The 27,562-nt window shown below is 43.0% G+C and overlaps 1 protein-coding gene across 3 annotated transcripts; it reads right to left on the reverse strand.

Moving 5' to 3' along the window:
- Positions 1 to 27: 27 nt before the first annotated feature.
- Positions 28 to 27,562, reverse strand: zyx (zyxin). 3 transcript variants are annotated; one of them, XM_080768126.1, is made up of 10 exons: positions 27,170 to 27,562; positions 15,188 to 15,429; positions 14,228 to 14,517; positions 11,643 to 11,738; positions 9,984 to 10,595; positions 8,387 to 8,528; positions 7,031 to 7,200; positions 4,721 to 4,899; positions 4,141 to 4,261; positions 28 to 3,000 (listed from the first exon to the last, which is right to left on the reverse strand). In XM_080768126.1, exons 2-10 carry the CDS (start codon positions 15,414 to 15,416, stop codon positions 2,887 to 2,889), a joined length of 1,953 nt encoding a protein of 650 aa, XP_080624252.1. In that variant the 5' UTR covers positions 15,417 to 15,429; positions 27,170 to 27,562; the 3' UTR covers positions 28 to 2,886. The 3 variants fall into 3 exon arrangements, with proteins under 3 accessions (XP_080624252.1, XP_080624251.1, XP_080624253.1); XM_080768125.1 differs by having other exon boundaries at positions 27,166 to 27,562; XM_080768127.1 differs by lacking the exon at positions 27,170 to 27,562 and adding an exon at positions 25,688 to 25,735.

Consider the following 27,562-nt stretch of genomic DNA (forward strand, 5'->3'; position numbering starts at 1 on the left):
TTTAATTAATTTAAGAAAGAGAGCAGATATTTTGGCAATTAGCAGTTTATTTTTAAAATGTCCTAATACAGCCCAACGAAAGGAGGGAGGTAAATAATGAAGGCATGTTTAACCGTAAACAAATACACATTCACACAAATGTAATGGGAATTTATAATAAAAAGAGAACTATATGGAAAGACAAGGCAATTATAATTAATGTAATACCACTTGACAATTTTAAATAAATGCAACTGTGAAGGCCCCATAAAATGTGAGCACGCTGTGATGATAAAGGCATGGTCACAAATGAGTTTGTGCAAAAAATTAAAAAATAAAGTTAACAGTGATATTAATACTAAAAACAGGATATACCACCAACAACAGAGCTAGCATGCAATGCTAAGTCACATTTGGCCACAGGGTTTCGGATGTTCTGTTAGCCATCCTAAATGCTGTTTAATCAGGATTAATCTGAGAAGACATAGGAATTTTTAATTTTAAAGGAATGAATAACTATGAATGCACAGGCTCAATACAAAAAAACAATGGAATACAAAAGCTGGAGAAGGCACATTGCCATTGTAACCGATGAAGTACTGATGAAGAAGTAGAACGGATGAACACACAAAAGTACAATAGATGAATGGAAAATAGTGGTATTCACTAGGATAATATCAAAAAACGAACATGACCAATATACTGTGCACAACACAAAATAAAAAAATAGTATACCAAAAAAAGAAGAAAAAAACATAGTGAGTGAATGCCACAAGAACAGACAGTGGTTTTAACATCCACTGTCAAATGTGAAATACATTTTGGAGGGTTTGATCACTGTATGTTTACAATAAATGGCTGACACATGTGGGAATAGAGCTCAATGCTATTAGACTGTGCTTCTCTACCGTCAGGACAAATTGTATTCGACCGATTCTGGTAACCATGGAGCAAGGAAAACAAAGGTTTTAAGTTCTAAGGTGACATTACAGTACGTTTTTCAATTATGTACTTAATACTAAGCTCCAAGACACTGACATAATTCAGAGCCATAAATGCCAGCAAAAAGAAAAACTATTTCCAGCAAGTCATCGATACAGCATACTGTATTCCTCTATAATACACTCTTTGGGCGCGTTCGGAAATACCACACCGGAGCGCACTCGCCTATTACTTTGCATTGCACAGTGCGCTATTTCCGAATGCGACCTTTCACAGAATGCATCTTGTGCTGTGACATTAGCGTCATTCTGAGACTAAAGGGATATTAATACATTTCCATACATTATTTCACCAAAAAAGGCATTAATATGGAACTGTGCAATGATCTATTTAGGTCCTGTTTCCAGCCGGGCAGCCAACATTTACAGTACCACGCTTACATTTAACAACATGAGCTCATTGGAATGGAATCTGAGCTTAACTTTGTTCTTTGTTTTTAATGGCAATAACATGCAAAAATACTTTAAAGCGCTTTAAAATCAGCATCAGATTCTTTTCACAAGAGAACCATCAGTTTGATCTCGGCTTTCCCTCGGGCTGTGTGATCATACGACGAGGGCAACAACAACTACAAAGTCATTTGTCACCAGGGCATGCCTACTGTATAATAAATCAACAAATTCACATCACACAAAGTACTAACAAGAGCGACATTCACTGTTTTGGTCAGTTTCTTTCTTATTCTTTTTTGCAGTCAGGTCATAGAATGCCATGCTGTGAGAGCAAAGCGGTGAGAGAAAGCACTCTGCAGATAAGCAAGAGGTTTGCAGGCACTACAACTGGGCTATTGCCTGATTTTGTGCGCCATGTCACACACCAAAAATAGACGGACAACAAGACACTATGTAGCTTGTAGATCTGCTATTTTCGGTGCACAACACCTACCAAGTATAAAACAGGCATAAAGGTGTACTGTCCTACCAGCCAACCAGAGTCGAAAAGTCTTGTGCCCTGTTATTTAGTATGGAAGCCCATTTGTCGTGTCACTAAATAAAGTTAAAAGGGTCTGTATTGAGACTTGAGAGACAGTTATGACTTTATACGTCAGAATTAAAAACAAAACTCTCACAAATATGAGTAGGACATTTCAAGAAAAGACAAACAAGTCACAACTGCAAAATAAACACCCATTAGAGACATGAAGTTGCGTATGGGTTAACCCATTTTGGGCGGGAACCCCTTTTGGTGATAGCTTGTAGGTCTGCTATTTTTGAAAAACCGTTAAAATGTGCCTCAAATCTTTCCGAAAATTGTCATGGTTTAGAAGATTTTTTTTTAATTTCGACGTCCGGTCTAAATGGGTTAAGAGGAAAAAGATACATATTCATTTTATTCAGTGGCAGAAATGGGCTTCCACACTTGACTTTAGTATAGGTTAGTGATTACGAATATTATTTTTCACCATTCATAACACTGACAGGCAAGAGAGGGGATGGACAAAAGTACACCTCAACATAAAGCCGCCGTCTATTGGGGTGTCGAGGCGACGGCGAGTAGGAAAGGACACTGATGTGGCTGCTCTTTTGACAAAGCTGGTCTTGTGCAAGTTCTGCTGGGAGATTCAGCGTAAACATAGAACGGGCCATGGAATTATAGGCTGGTATGAGAAACAAGAAGGCCAAGCAGAAGAGAGATTTGCGAGGAGAGGAAAGTCTGTTTTCCGGTGCAGTACATTACCTCTGCACCGAAGAGGGGAAGGAGAGAGAACATTACAATGTATCGGCATCATGCAAACGCGCTCTTTTTGCACTTGCACCCTCATATACTCGGTCAACGTGCTCACTCACACCTGCGCACATGTAGAAAGCCCTGTCGCAAAGGCAAAAATGGCAGCTGAATGGATCCTGTGCTCTTGAGTTTTGGTTCATATAGTTTGGACTTTGAGTGATGGCCCGCTTCCGCTAATCACTGCATGGCCTGCCTGGCTCGCTGGGTGTGGCACTTCATGCAAAGGATTCTGCCGTCCAATGGGTAGCAGCCGTCGGCGTCTGCTTCTATGGAGAGCGGGCGCGCGCAGTCCTACAACAAAGCAGGGAGAACGACTTATTGGGTTACACTGTTTGCACACTGGCACACATTGGCCCTCATTTAGCAATCGAGCACAGAAACCAGCACAGATCCGACCGCAGAAATCATCTCATGACATGTCATGTATGATTTATGAAATTGTCGTAAACATCTCATTCTTATACTGTATATTCTCGTTATAGAGACCTCGCCTATAAAGTTTACAACTTGCAGAATGAAATATGGACAAGAAGAATAACTATCTGACGTGGAGATATTTTAACAACGCAAGTCCATCCAATTAAAATGTTTTATTTTGCAAGTTCAAGGTTATTGTTGAAAACATTGTGTTGACTACCGGATACATTTCATGTTCTCATTCTAAAACTGATTAGGCTTGTTAAATAATGATAACCTCACCACACCAGTCTGCGGTTGTTAAAGTTTAATGAAGTGTTATTTTTCAAGAACTAAAAGGCTTTTAAAATATTGATCTCCCCTCCAGTCTGTAAGAGGAATTCATACAAAATGCATAGAGAAAAATATGTTTTTAGGGTTTTATGCTTCTCTCCTTTAGCTGCAAAAAGAGGAAGCTGGACTGATGAATTGTTGTATTACATTCTGAGCTTGTAGATCTACATTTTTTTTATTTTTTCGATCTATACATTTTTTTTAAGGATTTTGTCTATAATGACATGCCCAAAGTAGTGGTTAATATGATTGTGATGAAATCCACACCCACGTAAACCTTTCTACAATAAAATATATATATATCTGCTCTAGTCTAGTATACTAGACTAGAGCAGTGGTTCTCTAAATGATGCAGAGTTTCTAACCAAATGGACCCTTATACAGTCTACACAGCCTTTTGTCTCTCCTATGGTACCACATCAATACAGCATGGTGGAATTGTTGGTAAAATCTTATCCGACAACAAACTATTCTACGTTTTGGCCTGGGAAGCTAAATCATGGACTTCAAACTTTATGTCGGAACATTTGATGTAGGCGAGTTCCCAGTCAAGAGACAGGACTCTTGTAGTGTCATGTCTCTTGTATGTGGAATGTACCAAGATGGTGCCACCATAACTGACTACTCTTAAAGAGACTTTGTTCAAAAAGACTTTCCAGGGCAGTGTGGTAACTGTCTCACCTCACAGCGGTAACACTTAAGGTGGAAATTCTTGTCGAGGGCGACCACTCTGACCGTCTCCTCGCTGCCTGGAGCAGGAATGATGGGTTCATTGCAGCTCACACACAGGGGAGAGAAACGCCTGGAGCACACAGGGAGACAGAGAGGGGTGTGACCTTCCATTCACATATTCCCTCTCTCTCTCTCTCACGCACACACACAGAGTAGAAAGTACGAAAAACAAAAGGCGGGGAAGGGGGATGGGTCCTACAGTATATAGCGTCAAATTGCGATGCTTTGTGAGCTTTTTGTGTGTGTGTGTGTGTGTGTGTGTGTGCGTGCGTGTGCGTGCGTGCGTGTGTGTATATATAAAAGCATTTCTGACCAATCTGTCAAAAATAGGGACTCCAGGTTTAACATAAATCTTAAATTGAATCATCAACAAGTGTATTTACTTCAGCCTGACCAAAAGCAGATATAAAACATATCCCCATCGGTGATAAAAGAAAATGTATGAAAAAGTGAAATGCAGCCAAGAAGAGAAACTTCTCCAAAGTCAAAGTCAAAGTCAATCTTTGGGGGAGGGGGAGGGGGGGGTTACCTGTGGTAGTCCTGGACACAGTAAGGGTTGTTGTTGTCGTCGGTGATAAAGGGCACCCCCTCCAGGCTGCAGGCGCAGGTGCTGCAGCGGAAGCAGTGGGAATGGAAACACTGGCCCACCGCCTTCAGCACGCGGTCTGTGATCTTCTCGCCGCACCGTGAGCACACCACCAGAGAGTTCTGTACAGGTTCAACAACAGGGGGTGGAGTGCATTAGGGTAACAGATTGTGTCCATTATATACAGGAGAACGCCACAACGGAAACAAGTCCCCAGGACTTTTGGTCGTTATCCTTTTAGCCTTCATTTCTGACTGACTGTACCTCGTGACTATTAAAGTATTCAATAAATCAAAAAACAATCATCATATTTTAGATCTTTTTTATTAGGTTATTAGATTATTGTTTAGATCTTTTTTTTTCTATTTATTCATTCGTTCATTCTGGTATATGTGGGATTTATTGTTAATTTAAACACTTGGTATCGACGCTTTTACTGCAATCAGAAAAGTGATTCAGTGTTTTTAACAACAACGGACCGGCGATCATGCGGGAAAGGTCAATAGACGATGGAAACAAAATACACATTTAAGTGCCATGCCCGATAAGAAAGTAAATCTAGCTGAACCCATTATCCCAGTTGGTGTGGGCCTGTAGGGGAAAACACTGTGGGTTGTTTGGAAAACGATTACAATCCTCCAGGGCAGTGCTGCTGAGCCCAATGTGCCAATTTAAAACTGTAGTGTGGTACTAATACTACTGTGGAACCCTTGTATTGAGTCTGTATTAAAATGGAATGGTGTGTGTGGGGGCGAGAGGCCACAATTGTTAATTGAAGATAACTACAAAGTAACACGCACACCACTTACTTATCTCTTATATAGATAGAGAACCCCATCGATCCCGCCGGGGAAATTCAGTCCCCCAGGCAGATAAGGCACAGATACTAGGAGAACACAATCAGCAACGAACGACTGTATACAGTACAGCCGATACAGTATACTGCACTATGCACAAACAAATACACACAATCTCAGTGCCATTGCATTATCCTGCAGTGTGCACTGAGCATAAACAAATACCGTAGAGACAATCAATCACAGTGTCATTGTATTATCCTGCATTGGCCGAGCATGAACAAACACACACAATCACAGTGTCAATTCCTTGCACCTTTGTCTTCTGTGGTGCAGGGAATCAACCCCCTGCCGTCCCAAGTTTGAAGAAAACATCTGTATTGGATTTTCTTTTCTTTTTCATAGCAGTTCTACAAGATGACGCTGACCCGTTGTGAGCTTGTAGATTTTCAAAGAATTGGCGGACATTAAAAAAAAAAAAAAAAATCAAACCCGTATTGCAGTGGAGTGGATTTATGCGTTTGTTTTATATTTGTTTGACCGCTGTAGGAATTAAATAGATGGACATGCGGGCTCATGTCAATGACACTTTCAGTGTGTCAGGGCCTTTGAAGTCAATATTTGGGTCTCAAGACATGTCTGGAGAAAGCTGAGTCGGATTAGGAGTCACCAAACCCACAGTGCCTAAAGTCTGGTGACTAATAGGCTTCTATGCTAGGAAGAACTTAAGCAACTTCCTGCAGGTTAAATAAACCAGCATGAAGCTTCCTACAGTACGTGTTCAGACAGATACTAATGCATTCCATGCATTTATTTAATGACTTTGTCCATTTTGCCTCTATAAAACAACATTACAGCCCGACCGATGCCAGATTTGTATTAATCAAACTTAATTTAATTAAATATATCTCATAAATAATTTTAAGAAAAACACAAAAAACTTTTTGATAGATAGAAATTAAGAACGTACTGTATATGAAAAGAACATTTACCCACAATTATAAATGTAACACGCAAACAAGTAAATGTAAAGTCATCCTTAAACTTTATTTCATTTAACACCTTCTTAAGCCCTATTCGTATTTCTTTGAAAGTTTTGATCTATATTGACGTGTCCTGATTTGTAACCACTTTCATCCTTGCATGCCTATTTATTTTGGTCATATCGACCGCTTACTTGCCAATAGTGATGTGGTCAACAAAGTCCAACAATGAAAGAAAGTGTTGGACTGTCGCCAAGGGAAACGAAAATCTATAAGCACATTTGTAAACACATTGGAGTGCTGTTCTGTGTACTTGCTGCAAACCGAATGCACCCACTTGAAGCTGAAACTAGCTGCCATGTTGGAATCACAGATGGGGATGACGGCACTCTTAGGATATGCGCGCGCGTGTGTGTGTGTGTGTGTGTGTGTGTGTGTGTGTGTGTGTGCGTGCGTGCAATGTGTATCCTCACCACGTAGCAGTCCTCACACTGCGGTGAGCTGTCCCTGTCATAGAACTGCATGCCCTGCAGGGGGCGATGGCACATCATGCAGCAGAAGCAGGTGGAGTGGAAGAGTTTGTCCATGGCCCTCACCGCTGGCTGGGTGCGGGACAACGCCTCGCCGCACTTCCCACAGACCTCTGGGGGCGACAAGGGGGGCGAGTGAGACACAATGTCCACTGACAGGTTTCAAGCACTTTTTTTATATAATGCCACAGATGATCACAGAATGGTTGCATTTGACTGTGGAAGTGAACGTGGGAAGTTGTTGACAGATTAAACACATTCAGCCGGATGTCCTCTAGTATTCCTCTAAATGTAAAAAATAAATAAAAAAGAAAAGCGTCTGGTGTGTGTGATATTTTGTGAGTTTGAGCCCAGGCAAGCTTGATGTTTTTTAATAGGGTCTTTTAAGTCCCCTCAGACCATGATTATTTATTATTCATGGTATATAGTATTTTACTGCATTTGTGTATTTTATGTACCGGTAATGTTGTTTTTATTGTTGTATACTGACTGCCAGTGTGCCAAAGATAACATTTCCATTTTATGCAAGATTTAATGGACAATAAAGTTTTCTTTATCTCTATGTGTGATTAAAAGCTTTAAAGTAATCTGGAAAAATGAGTGTGTTTACTGTGTTGTAAAAACATCTGACATCATGCCGTTTTCCTGATTCTTGCTGGTGGTTTTCTGGTTGAGATTTGCCCATCACTGACATAGTGGAGAGAGTGTGCATGTGGGTTGCAATAAAATGACTGATTAGTAATTAAGATACTCTGCGAGCACAGGGTGGATTAACAATGTACACAATGGTTGGACCAAAGGAGGGCTGTGCGATTATTATGGACAGAATGATTAGCCTGATTATTATGCCACATAATGTCATCACGGGCATCAATCTTTTCTTTTTTTTTTAGCCATGGGGAAATTAGCTGCGTTTTGTTTCAATATCTATTATTAAATGCAGTTCGTGTTCAGAATTAAATGAAAGATTTCAATAGCTCTAAACTGCACAATCACACACTATACTGTGTGTGTGTGTGTGTGTGTGTGTGTGTGTGTGTGTGTGTGTGTGTGCGACTGTGCGGGTATTCCCCATGCTGTACATGTTTTTTCCTTTTTTTCCTTTCTTTAACTGTATATAGATTTTTTGTCTTTAAATGTTCTGAAGAATTGAAAATGGAGGACCCTGTTGTAAATAAGTCTTAGTGCTTTTCTGGTTTCATCCTCGCAGCAGTTTTTGTACTGACCTGTGCTTTTGTTTGAAATGTACCCATTCTCTACATACTATAACATTTTCAATCAATCAATCAATCTGTGCACCTGTAGGTGGCGAGGTGATGACTGGCGCATGTGTGTCCATGTCTTTGATAAAGTCCTTGGTCATTCTCTCCAGCTCCTCCACGTCCCTCATGGTGAAAGGAACACCACCACCTGGGACCGCAACTGGACCAGGGGGAGAGGGCTGCACGCACACACACACACACACACACACACACACACACACACACACACACACACACACACACACACACACACACACACACACACACACACACACACACATTAACATAAGAATAATACGGCAGGTGTTCCTTATTGTGAGTTCAGTGAGTACAACAAGGCAAGCAGGTTCACCGACACAAGAACTGAAAACCTTATTTCAACTTAAGGCAGGATGCATGTACACAAATAAACAGGAAACAAGAGGAAGGGAAATACACTGCAGACATAGTAACTGGTGTAGAGCTGATAATACTACTACTAACGCGGTAAAATCCTCATCATGTTTAACCCTGAGGGTGTAAAGACCCTTAAAGGCAGGGTAACAGATACTTTTAATAATTAAAATAATTAAAATTCAATTCAAATAATTTGAAAACACAGTACTTGTAATTCGGAAGTCACATAGACAATAAAAAACAAAAGAAGATTCCTCTACTGTGCAGTTCCATTCTCCTACCACTGATTAAGGTTACCGGTTCAAAACATCCAATTTTATTTAAGCAATATCCTTATAATCCCACTGCCAGAATCAGAATAGGGTCTGGTTGCTAGCCTCCACACTTCCACAGACTATTCATTCAAGTATTCTGCCAAGGTTCTAGCCTTCTAGGCTTATTTATTATCCCTTTTATCTGGTTCCTAACTATCAATCATTTACCTGGAGACCCTTCGACTCTCCCCCCCCCCCCCCCGCCCCAAGGACCAGTGCTTTACATCAGCACAGATAGACCTATTTGACCTGCCAGATTGCTTGGCTGTGTAAGTGATGTGGCGTGTGCTGTGCAATATCCATTATTTATACCAGTTCAAACCTGCATACTGACGCAAGTGCATTCTTCTGATGATAGAGCTGTGTTGGTTAGTTACGGTCGGACAGATGGCTTCTGAAAACCTTTGCACAGCGCATGACCTGCGTTTGATGTTTTAAAATATGGAGTACTGTAGCTCTCCTGTTGACTGCTACCTACTGTACATTATAGTTATACTGTACCTGCAGTCATACAAGATGCAGAACATACACCGCTCTCTGTATACAATATCAAAGGGCAGCAAAGTGTGACTGTACATTGTTTTACAGGATGCTGGCAACGATAGTAACTTAAACCTATAAAGCTGTTTGCAGCATTTGAAGCAGCTTGACTTTGTGTCCCACTAGAGCAGTGATTCTCAACGTTTTTAATTTCAAGGACCACCAGTTTGATATTAGACCGAAACGAGTTTCACATCTGGGATCCCATCTACACTAAGATCCTGAGTGTTTATTTAACTGAGAGTGCACGAATAGAACCAAATGGACCCGGGTTCCTACCCATAAATCATTTAGCTGGGGAGCCCCTGGAAGCCCTCACCGGCTGGAACCCACATTGAGACAATATCTACTAAATGCCCCCATGTGAAATATGCAGGACCGTACCGTTGATGAAGGAGGGCTTTTCGCTGGCTGTTGGAAGGAGGAGGATGAAATCATCTTGGGCTGAGAGGTAGGCGGGGCCACATTCTGCTGACCGATGGGAGCACCAGGAGGACTCCTGATGTGGTTGGAGGCCGGGGGAGGCGCCACGTTGGTGGGTGGAGCCGGGGGAGCGGCGGGCGGAGGAGGGAGGGAGGCGGCGGGGGCCGGGGGAGCGGCGGGCGGAGGAGGGAGGGAGGCGGCGGGGGCCGGGGGAGCAGCGGGTGGAGGAGGAGGGAAGGAGTTAGCAGAGGCAGGGGGAGAGAACGAGCTGACGGGGCCAGGCCTGGGCGTCCCACTGCCGAACGGCGCGGGGCTGTGATTCAAACTCTGGTTGAGTTTCTGGGCCAGGGCGGCGGCCGAGGTGGCTGGTCTCCCTCCGAAGGCGGTCTTGGGCACCACGGGTGGGTTACTGCCCTGTCGGTTGGTTCTGGCTCGGAGCTCCTCCGCCCACGGCGCCGGCGGGGGCTTGTCTCCCATCTCCGGGGGAGGCAGGAAGGAGAGGGAGGGTTTGGGTGCCGTGGGAGGAGGGGCCGGTGGCTTGGGTGCTGGTGCTGAAGAATACTGGCTTGGTAGCTGTGGACAGAAACACTTCTATGAGCGAGGAGTCAGCATTTACAACGATGCAATTTGTGATATTAATCTCATGCATTCTGTAGCTCCCCCTGAAGTCAATGGGTCAGATAGAGTATGCAATATGTGAGGCTGTTATGGACAACACAAAAATGAGGTTTTATCAGAAAAGTTATTAAAATTCCATCAATTCCTTCCTCAGTGCTAGCGTGCAGCGCTGGACGCCAAGAGGCTGCAACCAGCCAGCGCTCCTTAATAACATTGAGCAAAGAGGCACTTGAACTAAAGCAAACAATTTGGAGGGACTCCACGGTTTGAGCTTATCAGACGTGAATGTGTCTTTCTGGTGGTTATTTGGAGCAGCCACAAACCAGTTCCTCCCAGTTGGATAAAAACACACTCCTTTTATGGCCCTCTCTCTCTCTCTCTATCTCCCCCCCTCCCTCACCAGATCCCTGGCAGTACAATCTGCCCTCATCACACACATCACAACACTCTCCAGTCAGTTGTGTATGCATCACTCGCTCTCACTGAGCATTTCTTCCCCGTTCAGCGTTGAGTCACTGACCGCCTAGCCCGCCCTCTGCCTTTGTTCGCTCTGACCTCCTGCGTGTTGTGTTTGTGGCTCAATCAGCACAGAGTTCCCAAACGCTGATCGGAGACAAAAAACCGACCAACCCTGGCACCTCTCCGAACTATTTCCACTATTTGCTTTCTTTTCTGTTCTCGCCCTCTCTCTGACCACATCATTCCATTCTGGGGGTGTGGAATACCTACACCGAGTCTCCTGTGACTCAAAAGTCTGCAGTGGTTTCACCCTCTGCGTTATTCTGCGCTGCGCCCTGGCTCGTCGTCACTCATGTTCTCCTGTAGCTGTGCTCTGAAACCTGTCATGGTTTTGTGTCGATGCAGCTAATCTCTGAGCTGTGCTCCACAGACCTGCCTCATTAAATCTGATTTTCTTTCCTTTCCTTCTCTTCTTTACAATTTATTCCCCCCTCTCTTTCTTAGCTGCCATTAATGTTCTTGCATGTTCCCTCTCTCTTCTACCTTGGGGTTGAAGGGTCCTCTGGTCTCCATCTCGGTCAGCAGGTCAGTCAGTGAATCCAGCTGCTGGTCAAAACTGGTCTGCTTCTCCATCCCTCTCTGACAGGAGGAGCAGAAACACAGGGATGAAACGGAATCACCACACACACACACACACACACACACACACACACACACACACGCAGTCGGGCGGAAACTTTGTATGTCCAATTCTTTTTTTCCCCAATGTAGTTATAATTTAGTCACTTTTCACCGGCTAAATATGTATAAAACCACTGATTTACAAATGTAAACTAGTAATATGACAAATAAAACGGATTCTGACCTGTCGTACAATTTTGGCCTCATCTCTATGGGCGAACATTTTCTGAAATATTAAATGTCCAAATTGTTCAAAAATGTGAAAGAATATAAAATCTACATTGTGAGATTGTAGATGCGTGTTCGAGTCCCGTTCATGACAACCTTTGCTGCATGTCTCTCCCCCGCTTTCCTGTCAGATCAAATCTTTTAAAAAATTAAATAAAAACATAGATATGGAGATAACCAGGTTTCCGCCCGGAAGCGATGATATACTGAACACACAGTGGTTGTGTTCTGTGACTTAAAGGTTTCAGGATGAAAGGAAGCAGATGCCATAGGAGTACAAAGGTGCAGGGAAAGTAGGATGACAGATGGTGACACTAAACCTGAATCGTGCTTTCGACTGATTTAGTGAACAATACACATTACATTTATATACTTGTGACCGAAGCATAAACCAGGCTTACAGTTGCATGTATAATAATGAACACTCTGTTCATTTCCGAATTCAACAATTAAAAGTGATAGAATATCGGTGTATCTCACAGGAACATAGCCAGTGTGAACAGAGTGAAATGTTCGCTGAATTCATCAAGAAGAATAGCTGAGCATAATTGGTATTATCATTGAAGCTATGATGGTAGCTGTCCTAAGTAATAGAATAGACATTGTACATTGAGGACACCCTCACACACCAGTTTGACTCAGATTCCGCATCGTTTGCCTTTCTGAAATTGAAACAAGCTCTTCTTGTCAGACATAATTCTGGTCCCTGTTCAATGGGTTGGTCCTGTCACTGCTGCAACACTGAGCGTGCCACTTTGATGGATGTGTGCTGTATGTGTATACTACGGTGTTGCATACTGAAAATAGCTGAGCTTGTAGATCTGCTATTACCAGTATAAATCAGGCATGCATTATGCTTTGCAACCAAATGAGAAAAATTGAGAAAAATAAGAACTTTTTTTTTGAAAAATAAAAATAAATTGAATTATTGTAATTATTAGTGTGGCATTTATAAAGAGCACCAGTACGTTTGTTTATGTTACTCCAAAGTTCAACTAAGTTCTCGAAACCACATAGCATCTTAATTTTTTTCCCCTCCCTTTTCTGAAAAGGCCCAGATTTGTTCCATGGCACTAATATGCATTTTCATTCCAACAAGTCAAATTAAATTAATGCAACACTTAAATTGAGAGTTTTATCCACTGCCAAGAATGCCCGTTATGAGTTTCACACAGCAGAACTCTATTAACATGAATAGTCTTCAGATTTAATCTTTGGCACTGCAGTGCTGTTTCTTTACCAAAGAAATGGAAGTCTACAAAAAACCTTCATGACATGGATGTGAAATATTCCGTTTGCAAGTCATTAACATCCAACTTCCTTTTATGCTTTATCCTTACAGTAGACTATTCAGTATTTCCACCTATCAAGTCCCATAAACTGTGCAAGCCAAATTCTTAAGACGTTCTCAAGCCGATCCTGAAATGTGTGAAAACAACCGTTCCTGGCCAGATGACGACACAGTGGTTGACCAACCGTGGTCTCTGGGTGCCGCAGATACTCCCCCAGCTGGCCTGGGATCAAATCCCGCAAGAACCTCACAACCGATATGCTGTCTCCATCTGAGCTGTCCTATAGAGCGTCGCAGACCCAACCCCTTACAAGACGACGCCAGGCCCAGGAAATGATTCCCAATGCATTTTCCCCATAGACATTTCAAAAGGTATTTATTTAAAGACGGTTACGCCGCGGACAAAGCCAACTCGAGTCGTGACAACTCATGACAACAAACACAATATTTTGGACCAAACAAATAATTACACAGAAGAAAAACAACAAAAAAAGTGTTGTAACCTGCCGTTTTTTTCTTCTTTCTAATTATTTGTTCGGCCCAAAGAATTGTGTTTGTTGTCATGATTTGTCACGACAAGAGTTGGCTTTGTCCGCGGCATAAACGTCTTTAAATAAATACTTTTTGAAATTTCTATGAGAAAAATGAACGGAGAATCATTTCCTGGGCCCTGGTAGGGGGCGGGACTGCGACGCTCTATAGGGGCCTATATCTCAACGAAGCAGCATTTCCTGCAAACTCTCTGGTGAGTCACAAAGGGATGTGTGTGTGTGTGTGACAGTGCCCTCAACTTGTCCCCAAATTGAAATGATGCTGATGATAATGTTGGCATCGGAAAACGCAGGGTCAGCGGAAGCCACATGCAGACAAGACAGACAGACGAGAGCGGTGAGCCACCCTGTGCGCTGCAGATATATCTCCAACTCACCTGTGCGTTGCCAACGGCAGCATTGGGCACGGCGCCACCGGAGACGACGGAGGGGGGTGGGGGAGGAGGAGGAGGGGGAGGAGGGGGTGGGGGGGAGGGGGCTGCGGGCAGACAGGCAATATCCTCCTCGGGAGGGGCGGGGAGGGGCAGGTCGTCGGCCACTGGAGGTGGGGCGGGAAAGGCGGGAGGAGGGGCATCAGGAGGGGGGGGCATGATTTGGCATTCAGGGGGAGGGGCCGGCAGCTCGTCATCCAGCGGAGGAGGAGGAGGAGGAGGGGGCGGGAACAAGTCTGGCAGAAAACGGGGAGGTTTTATTGGTTACGACGAGCTCTGGCAATTATAGCACAACGTTAGCTTCAAGGTCATTGCACCCTCGCGCTTCTCCGCCCGTCGTCTTGACCGGCGGTCATTCATATTATGAGACATTTTATCATGTTAATTTATCATATGATGCATCACCTTCCATTTGCTGGGAATGTACTGTATATTGTGTAACTTAAACGGAAGCCAACAAGAAAATTAAGTCCTGTTACACAACTGTCTGACTCAATTTGCTGACTATGCACCGTATGCAGCGCTCACCTACTACTACTGTATGTACAGTACAGTACATTACAGTATGTATGCCTACAGGCTACAGTATTATGCTCCCAGAGGAGCTGAGAGCAGGAGCAGCCTGTCCCACTAAAGATACACGTGCAATGTCAAACGTTTAAGTTAGTATTTTAACCATAGTATTTTTGCTGATATGGAAACTAAAACCTAGCCTGGCCCATATCCTTTTGCATTTAAAGCACATATTTACTACGGCTTGCTTTTGGGACCCATCATAGAGATCTACAGACACTAACTGGGGAGGTTAGGGTTTGGAAGAAAAACAAAAAACATAATTTTAGAGCTGAGCTTTTATAATAATGTAAGATTTGCATAATAACAACAACAAAAAAGTAACATGGGTACCTTCACAGAGTGAGGGGGGAGGCGGAGGCATCTCTCCGACCCGACCAATCACACCCGAGCCGACCGGCGTCGGTGTCGGCGACGGGGCGTCGGGGGGAGTCATGCTCTTGGGCCGCGGCGGAGTCACGGAGGCAAACTTCTTGGGCTGGTTGTAGAAGGAGGGCGTGGTCACTTTGAAGTTCAGGGAGGACGTCACCATGAAGGGCTTGCTGCCGTTGGACTCCTCCATCTTGTTGCTTTATCTGAGGCGAGGACAGAGCAGAAGAACACAATGGTCAGTTTAGCCCACGCTATTAGACTTAGACCACATGAATAGGGTGCCTAACTCTGGGGTGAACGTCTCTGGGAGGAACAGTCGGCAAGCTCGCGGTGAGTAGAATTGTGGTGATTAGTACTGCTGCACGATTCATGCTCAAAAATGTGAATCTAGATTTTCCTCCACAAGAATTGAGATCTCGTTCTCGATTCTCATTTTTTTCCATTATTAAACTATTTATTGTCTTTAGTCTGTAGTTGCTGAACATTAATACATTCAACATGTGGCACCTGGAGCCAACTACTGTGGCTTTAATCAAAGTGCTTGACGTAAAACTTAAAATCTCTCATAAAGTCTCTCCAATAACACAAGAGTAACTAAAATGAGTTGGTCAGCCAACTAGTGCTGCACGATTCTTGCTCAAATTTAGAAATGAGATAACATAGGTGTCTGAATCTAGATCATTTAGATTCATAGTGCAGCACAGGGTGAATTGTGAGCTTGTAGATTGGCTACTTTCGGCAAAGAGATTTGGCGTAGAGGTTAAAAAGGAGCAGACCTGAATTGACCGTTCAGTTTCAGTCATATCATCAGGAGGACACTACGAGTATTATATTCTTATTATACATTTATAATAATAACATAATATAATTATACATGTCATTATATTATATATAATAATATGCTCAGCTCAATATGAAAGGACATTGTTCTGTCATCGTTACGTCATGCAATGAGGTACAACTTAGCCTTCATTCCTTGTAAAGTTAAACATAGCTCAGAGGAATAATGGATTGGCTTTTAATGTCATTTAATGGCTTCTTACTGAGAATAACCCATGGCTTGGGTTGATGAAGTAGAACGTCTTGGGGCTTTTTAGGAATTCAAATCAAAACAAACCATTACGGCCAAAACTCTAAGCCGCATAAGGAAAACAGTCCAGATGTGTATTACGGATGGGATTTCCCTTTAATCAGCCAACTGTTTAAAGTTCAAAGGAAACCTGTTACATTACAGAGTGCAGTGTTGAGTCCAACAGCTCCCATTTCATGAGGCGTTCCTCCAACCCACTGACAAAACAAATGTCAGAGTGCAGTACAACTGCCATTAGGATGGCATGATGTGTGACGTCATGTCTCTTGTGGTGGTGACACATGCAGAAAACATTCTTAGCAAGCCTTAGGATGAGTAATTAAAGGACAGTCTTATTCAGTGTCTTTCAAAGTTGTGGTTTGGGCATTGGATATAACTAGCTCTAATGCAATTGCAGCCAAACAAAATCATATTAACACACACACACACACACACACACACACACACACACACACACACACACACGCACACACACGCACGCACACGCATGCACGCACACGCACGGACGCACGTGGGTGTATTTTGAGGCCAACCTCAGGCTATGTAAAAAAAAAAAAGAAAAACACTGGCATTCCATGGTGGCACTCAAAAATTCCAGAGATAAATCACCATATTAAACACATGATGACCTCGCCATCGCTATCTCAGAATTCCGCACAGTTGGAACACATTTCCCACACGGCCACACTGGCCCCCGCCCTGGCCCCTGGCGACCGCAATCAAATGCTTGTTGCCCTTGTCCTCCACCTTTAGCTATTCATAGCCTACTTCAAATATGATGTACTCACTCACTACCACAAGATATTCTCTTTGGAAGCTACTTCAAATATGATGTGCTCACTCACTGCCACGATATATTCTCTTTGGAAGCATCACCAGTCCCATCGGCACCGTACATGAGCTGTTTGTACAAAAGAATGGCACGTTTTCAGTCAGATCAATAATAATGCAAATGTGTGTTGCATGATCCACATGTTAACTTGTGGATGCATGCCGGTTATCTGTTAAAGCCAGACCGCACCGTGGTCTGGCCTTCCTGAAGAACTAAGATCCCAGTGATCGAAATGTTGAATTAATAAACCAGTGGAGCCGAGTTATTCCTTACCAGTGTTGCAGACTCTATTTCTTTCTCTCAGAGTACCGCAACTTAACTGTTTTGTTGCAAGGAGTTGTGACTAGCCATACACAAACACATTATGAGTGTTTCATGGTGTGGAGAGAGACATTGCTTTCTTTTAATTAGCTTTTATATTTTAGAATTATCTTACTAGTACTTTTCTGGGTGTTTTACTGTATTTATTTTGTATATTTATGTAATGTCCTGAATGTATGCATTGACCTGAGCAAAACAATTAGCACTAATAAAGACATCTAATCTAGTTGCATTGGTGTGGACAGTCTCAAGCCTCCTTGGTTTGGGGGAACATACTGATGTTTTTGATTCATTGGTCGAATCATTTATAACACACTTGGGCTAAAAGCATAACACAAAAAAGTCCTGGGGACTCGTTTCAATTGTGGTATGTATATTTCATGACAAAAGAAAAGCATTTACACCCAATTCACTGTTCACCAGCCAATAGCCATAACAACATGGTAAATGGTAAATGGTAAATGGTGCATTTATATAGCGCCTTTATCCAAGGCGCTTTACATAGATTGTGCATTACATTCACCCATTCATACACCGATGGCAGCGGAAACCATGCAAGGCACCAACTAGCACATCGGGAGCAATTAGGGGTTCAGTGTCTTGCTCAAGGACACTTCGACAGTAACTCTGGGGGAGCCCGGGTTCGAACTGGCAACCTTGCGGTTCCCATCCAGGCACTCTACCCCTGAGCCACCACCGCCCATGGCTTGGCTGGTATTGTTTTCTTCTTTTGAGTCTATGTGGTGCATACATACAGTACATGTCTGTGGACAGATTGTTTCAGCACAATAGCGCAATCACAAAACGGTACAAAGGTGTGCCTACATAAATAATGTAGGCCAAGTTCAAATACGGGTGTGGCCTGAGCATGGGTGGTAGGAGGTCAACAGTTACTGGCTCGCTGGCTGATACTATTCCTTTTCATTGGCATTGCTACAACATGTTAACAAGCTGGCTGTGGACATTTCTCAGTTGGCCTAACTGTAGTGCCAAATGCCAATTAAAAGATTTTGACCCCCCCCCCACCCCACCCACACACACACACACACACACACACACACACACACACACACACACACACACACACACACACACACACACACACACACACACACACACACACACACACACACACACACACACACACAGTGCCCCTTCCTCCCAGTTCACTCATGAGAAGGACCCCCCCCCCCACACACACACACACACACACCCTCCCTGCCTATTTGACCAGAATTGGAATTATGTGGTCAAACTCCATTCTCTCACATCATGTGTTGCAGTTGACCCTTACATAACTACAGTACATACACACACCGCCGTGACGGCTGGTGTTAAAGCATCGCAAGAACATGATCACACTCTCTCTAAAATGGTTGCTGCTGTGTGTTCTTGAACCTTCATTCATCTGTCTGCCATAAGGGCTTATGGTTTGGAAGACCAATTTTTCCTCATTACACATAAATAGCTTACATTTGCTAGAGCAAGTGGAGCCCGACTCCCATATAACCTTTTAATTAAGATGCAAAGTGAAGTCTAAGAACAGTGTTGTGTGCACTAAAGCAAGACATGTCATGTTCAAACAGTGTCAGTTTGTACTGTGTTACTTAACGGAGGTCTACTGTGTTACTTAATATTGATTCCTGACTTGATGATCAACACAAAATCCATGTCCCTGACAGTATGAATCAGCTGAAGGTTTCATGTTTCCTTTTGACTGTAAGGCAGAGTCACGTTTTCGAGTTCTGACAAGACAAAGACCAAGAGCAATTTAAAAGTATTTGTGATCTACTGCTGCTGATATGACCTCAGCTTATCTTTCAACAGAACGTCACTTTCCTTTAGAGACGATGCTGTCTTGCTGGAGCTTGCCATTACATGTTATCATTCAAACTTTAAACGTTTCAGCACTCAGCAGAAACCAGGGTGAGAATGAAAAAAATGTCCGGTTCACACCCCAGTGCCCCCTCCTAAGTGCAGTTACTAAAAGCCACAAACTGGCAGGACTTTTAGCTGTGTTTCCCTAGTGGAGTTAAATAATTCACAAAATTGCTGAAGTGAAATACTGGCAGAGGATGGTCCGGGTCCAAAGGAGAGAAGTGAATTACCTAGCTGCCTGCAGTATAACAAGAAGCAGATTTTCCCAAGTTGAGGTATGGCACAGGTAACAACAAAAAGAGCTAACAAACTATATAATAGAAGAGTACTTGAGGCCCCTGTACACAGAGCTAAGTGTACTGCTTGTCTGTTCCTGGCTTACCATGGTCCCCTATGTTACATGATAATACCCCCAAATCTATGCTGTCTTTCTGTCTTGATGCAGAAAAATAAATAAGAGAAGGCCAGAGATGCCTGCCACTCAAGTGTGATTTAACCTATAATAAATTAGAAACAGGATTAATCAACTCAATTCTGCCCAGACTCTTCATTTAAAAAGAGACATTTCTTCAAACAACCAAGAGCCAAGATAAACCTGCTGCTTTTAATCAGGTTCACATCACTGAATATCAGCAGACTGCTCTGCACGGGGCATTACCAGGCAGACTTTCATCAATATAGGCTAATGGCTTTCGTTTGAGAATCTGTACTTTGACAAAGAGTGGGCAACAGCTTTGATCTAGACGAGTCTAGCCTATTCATTACAGCACATGCTTGCAACCCCTTCATTATAAGGAACGGTTGAGAGCTACCTTGGGGGATCACTTCAGAGAAATGACATTGGAAAAATCTTTTCAATAATTCAGGAGTGGCAATGAGAACTCGAGGTTCGATTCCATGTGCTGCTTCTAATGATATGGTCATGGGGATTCAACACGATGAGATCAGTCCTACTCCTATATGACGACCACCCCCCCCCCCCTATGGACCCTGCAAAACCATATGAAACCCGATCCCAGAGATGAGAGAACGCTGCTGAGGAACACATTTTGGCACACTCCATTGCAATGACATCACCTGGCTTCTCTCTGCCTCTCTTTCATTATATCGTTCCTCCTTTCCTCTTCCTCATTTTTCATCCTGTTCACACCGCCCTGTTGCCTCTTGTGTAGCTTTTTATATATGTATACGGGGGGGGGTTGACTAGTGCATTTCTGCTTCGTTCAACAGGAACGTGTGGGCAGATGGAGAGAGACGAGAGATGACGTGCAATAAAAGTCATGAGTTGGAATCAAACAAGCGTTGTCACAACACGCTCTGTGCCTCCGCAGAATATGCACAAACTGGCTGAATCACTACTAGCACAGTGCACATCCCCCCCCATTCTTCTTCCTCATTTTTGCAGCCATACTCTCTGAAGTTCTGACCAACCACGACGATGTTTTGTTGAATTGAAAATGTACTTTTCGGGCGAGCAACACTTGACATACAAGGAAGTGTAGATTACTACATGACGAGGGTTTTGGCTTATGGCATTTGAGTCCACAAACAAACGAGCATCTCAAGTCTCTCGGCCTTCAGCTCTGTACGTCATTCCAACTCATCATCAACCTCACCTCCTACACCTACCCCTCCAATTGCTTTCACGTCACGGTCATGGCTGTGTTTCATCAGTCCTGCCTTATGGCCACGACAGCGGATGGTATGGGTGTAGTTTACAGAACTGGGGCCCCCCCTGCATAAATAATGTACTGTAAATAATACGCCAGAGCTTATTAACTGTGTTATGATTTCCACATGTTTGGGCAGTCTGTATACCCAAGAGAACTGGAAGGCTACTTGAAGAGTCCACACATGATTACGGAATCTCTGTCGTGTCGGCTGTATAGGTCTCGCAAATTTGTATCTAGGAATTAACACAGCGCTATTATGGCTCAATTTAATTCGATGTTTCAATATTAATTTAGTCCTAACTGCAGTATATGACAACATTCAGTATTGTCTCCACCAGGCCGAAGGCATGGGGTGAGAGTATGTTTTGCACGTCCGTCTGTGTGTGTGTGTGTGTGTGTGTCCGTCCGTCTGTGGACAGCTAATCTCTGGCACCGTTGGCTTGATCGCAGCCATACTCTGCACACACACTCCCTGAATGCCACAGCTGAACCTCTGCCCCAAGGTTTTCACATTGGCCTCTTATAGCGCCACCAGGAGGCCGCTTTGTGCAAAACATTCTTTTGGACAGTACACCTACAGATTTTGTCCAAACATAACATCACGCAAATTGGTACACAGTCTCCCATTCAACGAAACGGGTCTTTCAGATTTCTCATAATCCATCTTGATTGGCTTCTAAAGTTTTGTACTCATTTTGTACAAATCGCCACAACTCCTCAACGCAGTGTCCGATTGTGGTGAAACTGTGCATGCATATTCCCACTAGGCAAGAAATTACACTTTTCAAATCAGCGACATGGTGGCGCTACAACAGGCCAAGTCGTCTCACACACACACACACACACACACACACACACACACACACACACACACACACACACACACACACACACACACACACACACACACACACACACACACACACACACACACACACACACACACACACACAAAACATGTTTATATTACTCCTAAACATTTTGCCAACCATCACACACACACTCCTATCCTCCTGGTGGAGAACTGTGCCCAGAAGGGCACTTTTTGTAGTTGAATTGTGTGATTCTGGTGTTATTAGTAGTAATTGAAGCCAATGGTGAAAAATGAAAGGTGCAATTTGTGTGCACAGAGCACAGATAGTCTAAACATAAACAACAGTGGATCACATCACACAGATCAGCTAAAGCCGTATGCTATTTGGCCATGGAAAGTACCTCAAAGTGCTGTAGTAGTACATGCTGTTATTATGTGTGGCTGGCTGTTTGGTCTATTTCTGGTTTCACATGAACATCTGAGTCTTTCCTGACAGAAACCACACGGGCAGCAAAGAAAGGTGCAAAATATCCATGAAGCTGTGGCCTAATATGCTCTGAAAGAAGCCAAGAAGGGCAGCTAGGATACCTAATGGAACGAAAACTGCCTCTTTAATTAGTGTCTAATTATAATTGACCTGATTTTGCTGCTGTGTGATGGACCTAATTATATCTACCGAATGCCATTCTCACATGGCCCAACATGGCACCATCTTAACATGAAACTGTGCTTTATTCCTTTCTAGTTCAAACTGCAGTTAAGCGGTTTTCCCAGAAATACATGGTACTTACTTATAACAGTAACACAGTATAACAGTATAACAGTATATGTCCCATTAAAATAACAGTTATACTAATATGTACCATTCAATAAATAAATAAAAGATGAAATAATATATTATATAAACCCAAGTCAGTTTGTTTACTGCATGTGCCAAAGCAGGCCAGTCTGGTGTTAAAACTCGGCTCGGTGACCCCTATTTGACCATATGGATTAAATGAATGAACCAATTCCATATTAAACAGCACCATGTTGCCATTGTTGTTCAGACAGACTGCAAGACAAACAGCATTTTCTGACTTCCAGTACTTCCAGTAACTCCTGACATGGCCATTCATTCATTCTATCGGTGTGACTGGCCCATTGTTGATCCAACTCCATTGTAAAGATTTAAATGGCACACCCACTTTCAGGCCAGGGAAAGCGTGTCAGTCTGTCTGGGCCGGGGCTTACTCATGAGGGACAAGCGACGTAATTGAGTCCAATCTTACAGGTCACTGGCCATTCATTGAGCTCTCCCACTATCAACAGCAGGTACAAAATGGCCAACATTCGTTGCAATATTGCTACAGTACAACAATACAGTAGCGTGACAATTACAGACCCCCCTCCCCCCCCCCCCTGTCAGCCCCCCAACCACCACCCCTTCTGCCCGGCCGCTGAACCCACAGAACTGCTTGCCTGTTTATTATGACCAAGTGCAGTCGTGTGAGCTAATGAAAAGTGTCAGGAAAGTCAAAGACAATGTACATGATACAGCAAAACATGGAATGACTGGTGAGAATTCTCTGGACAGACGTGTTGGCTTGCACAATTTTTCAAATTTCTGCAAAATATATAGTCTTAACTTCAGAAGTTGTGGAAAATGAACAGAAAATAAAGTGAAAGTACTGCCACTTCCGTTTCGCCCCTGCAGTTGTGAAAACAAGTCCTAGGCCTAGCTAGATAGTTGCTAGATGGCAGAAACATATTTTAAAGATATTTTAAAATATGGTGACAGCTTCCTGTTCTGAACTTTTACGGGATGGAGTTTGAACTTTGAAGACTGTGGAAGAGTTAGCCTGGCTTGAGAGACTAAATGGCGAGGGAAAGAAGGAAAGGAGTTGCACTGAAATAGCTCGACTTATGGAGGCTACAATTAGGGAGACCTTTCTGTGACACCCCAGTCATAATGGACAGCCAACACATCCATTCAAAGATGTTCACCCGCAATCTCCAATTTACAGAGGCGTCAGCAAAGAAGAGTAGAAACATAACCTCAGCCTTCTCACACGGAGAAGAAGACACCAACCAAACCCCAAACTAACGCTCAGCCGAGCCGTCTCACTTCAAGTTACTCTTAAACGCAGGTCATTATGGTGTTGGTGGAGACTGCCCCACCAGACCAGACCCCCACAAGTATTAAACTGAAGGAAGGAGAAGAAGGAAATGCATTGCACAACAGTCTGCCTGCCTGCTTGTGCTTTTAATCACAGGATTTGCACATTCTCAAAAGTTGTGGTCTGTTTTAAATGGCATACCGGTATATCTGTCTTGACTGGTAGACACATCCATGAGTGCAACACTTAACGCTTTTAAGCCTGAGCCTAGAAGTCCAATCACACAACATGCACACATCACTCATTATTGCCAGAGAGAAAGAGTGCTGCGCAACAAGCCCACATGCTTCCTCCATCACACATGTCCTTATAGGGAGCAAGTCTTCATAAGAAGCTACAGTACTAGTACACATACCATGATTCATTCCTCAATGTAAATGCTGAGCTAGGACACCTAGAGAAAATATAACCTCAGTAATATGTATCTTAATATTTATGTGATGTCATCTAGAATTAAGAACTTCAACTGCTACTAGAAACACATACAGAACTATGTGAAAAAATGGTGAACACCCTACAAACAGTCATTAAGACATGTGAATCCCTTGACTCCTTCAAAACCACTCTCAAACCTATCTCACCTACTATGGACGGCTGCAATTCGAAACTACCACCCACCCCTTTTCCCCCTTACCGTATATGTTTATTTTCCCTTTCTTACCTCCCTACACGATTTCCTGTTTTTTTTGTATAGATGTGTATATTTGTACGTCTCTAAATGTTCTGATACATTGAAAAGGGTGGACCCTGTTGTAAACAAGTGTAATGGTTTATCAGTGTGTCGTCCACAGTAACAGTTTTGGTATTGAGTTATGCTCTGTGCTTTTTGATGAATTGAAAATGGTGGGCCCTATTGTAAACAAGTGTAATGCTTTATGGTGTCGTCCACACAGTTAACAGTCTTTGTATTGAGTTGTACTTGAAATGTACTGTAATTCTGCAAACTGTTAATAAATCAATCAATCAATCTTTCATGTGAAATGTACCCATTCTGCAAACTGTTAATAAATACTTCAATGAAATCAGAAAACACAAGTAACCTCTCCCTACACCACATACTCTTAAAAACCTCTGGTAATGGTATTATATATATTTAAATACTACAGAAATGTAAATTCCTGGTCATTGAATGGGACCAGAGCCTTAGCTCTGAATGAGACATCATATGCTGCCCAGCCCCACCCTGGCATCATGTCACCCACTGGTAACATCATGCCACATTATGGTTCATGGTTAGCCTAAGATTTAGACTCTCGTAGATGTATTTATCGATTCTGATAAATATTAAATACATCTACGAGAGTCTAAATCTCAGGCTATAGTTCATGATGGTCAACACAACTGCAGTCCAGCACACTCACTCACTCACTCACTCACTGACAGCTGACAACAGCTGGAGACAATAACTGCCAACAACCGACGGAGGACAGTAACATAACGTAGAACAAAATAACAGCACGAAAACATGTATATTATGACGATGGAGAAATTATTTCAAACATTTGGCTAACGTTAGCCAGCTGAGAAACAAGGCTAACGCTAGTACTACACACAATAAACTAGCTAAGCGATAAGAGTAGTTGGGCTCAAAAAGTACAGATTTAAAAACGCAATGTCCGACGACTGCCATCTCTATTGTAAATAGTTTCAATAGATTCGTGATGCTAAGAGAAGCGGCTCATAAATTCACTCACCTGCGAGCTTGAGCAGCCTGGGTGACTGTGTGTGTGTGTGTGTGTGTGTGTGGGTAGAGAATGAGCATACCAAGGACACGATAGTGACGTCACAAACAAGCGGAATTTCCACGGAGCCCTGTCTGTCAACGCGTCACGTTGTTTTGACGCGTCAACTCAAAGCCAGGAGGACAACCTTTTTTCATCAACGTTTTGTTACTTGGGCGACTTTAACTTGACAATTAACGGTTAATAACGGACTTAACGGTGCAGTTTTGCACATCAAAAGGGCAGGAAAGTTGCCAAAGTTCCCCATGGTGAGTCTGGAGAGCATTTCTGCTGGACTGGATGACGCATATTTATGACACCACTGATTAATCCTTCCTTGGCACACCGTCATTCAAACAAATACATGTCAAGTCAAATGTATTGACAGATTTGTTTTACACACACACACACACACACACACACACACACACACACACACACACACACACACACACACACACACACACACACACACACACACACACACACACACACACACACACACACACACACACACACACACACACACACACACACACACACACACACACACACACACACACACACACAATAATATTAAAGCACCAAAAACTATTCTGCTATTAGGGTTTGTTGCAAATTGCAATCAAATGAAAATGTATTAACAATTAACAGACCTATTCAGATCAAAGCTGTTAGCAGTTGAATATAGCTGGGACATATAGGCCTATATGCATTTAAACTAAAGGAGTGTAGGCCTAACTTTATTTTTTATCAGATTGTGACTCTCTCTCTCTCTCCTCCCCCCTCTCCACTCTCTATCCACTGTCAAAAGATATATTTCCTAATCAGATCCCTGTGGTTATTCTTAAACGCCAGATCAGGTGGGTAATCTAATTGTGACAGTGCTCAGTGACAGATAGGTCCCTGTTCTGGTCTGCTCATAGAACCTTAGAGTATATATAGAACTTGTAGCTTCTGGACTTCCGGCTGACGCTTCCGCATATTCCTGGATACTCTGCCTCTCCTATCTCCACTATCCATCTCTGTTGGGCAGAGTACTAGGACGCTTTGTTCATTTTCACTGCATTCTCGTGCATAGTCAATCAATGTCAGGCAAAAGGCAGGCCAACACCCACGTAAAGGCAGCTATCACTCTGACAGGTCTACAGTATTGTAAAAAGCTGCAATACAAGTATACTGTCATGATAGTCCTATAGGCTATAGGCTATCATATGACTTATTCCACTCTTTGTGGCTTTGTGTCAGTTAAAAAATACATCTATCTTCATAGATTAAATTATAAAGCTGTGCTGCCTGTAACTCATTGCGATACCGTCATACCATCATAAGTCAAAAGAGTCTAGCTTATTAGGTAACCGATGACAGTTTGCCTCATAGGTAAAGAAAGCTTCTCTTAAAATCTTGTCCTTAAAATTCATATAGCATTTGATTTTACATAAGATCATTACCTACTTGTGTGCACACTCCAATCTGGACCTTTCTGAGTTCTCCCTTGCCGTATGTCCTTTTCTCCTGGTCCAAATTTGAGTCAGAGTTGTCTATAATAGTAACTTCTCTTTATTTCCTTCTCCCCCTTTCAGTTCCTCTGCAGCTGTTAGACCCTCCCCCTGCCCCTCTGGAAAAGGAGTGACACCATTCTTCCAAACAAGTTCCTTCTCGTTTGACTTTCGATCGGGACGTGTGTATTACTATGTAAACACCACCCTCTCTCTCTCTCTTTCTCCCCTTCTATCTGTCTCTGTCTTTCTGTGTGTGTGTGTGTGTGTGTGTGTGTGTGTGTGTGTGTGTGTGTGTGTGTGTGTGTGTCTCTCTGAGTCTCTCTCTCTGCCCACCCCTCACACGCGT

Source organism: Protomyctophum bolini (assembly GCF_963924005.1).
Source record: "Protomyctophum bolini genome assembly, chromosome: 7".
In the NCBI taxonomy this organism is placed as follows: domain Eukaryota; kingdom Metazoa; phylum Chordata; class Actinopteri; order Myctophiformes; family Myctophidae; genus Protomyctophum; species Protomyctophum bolini.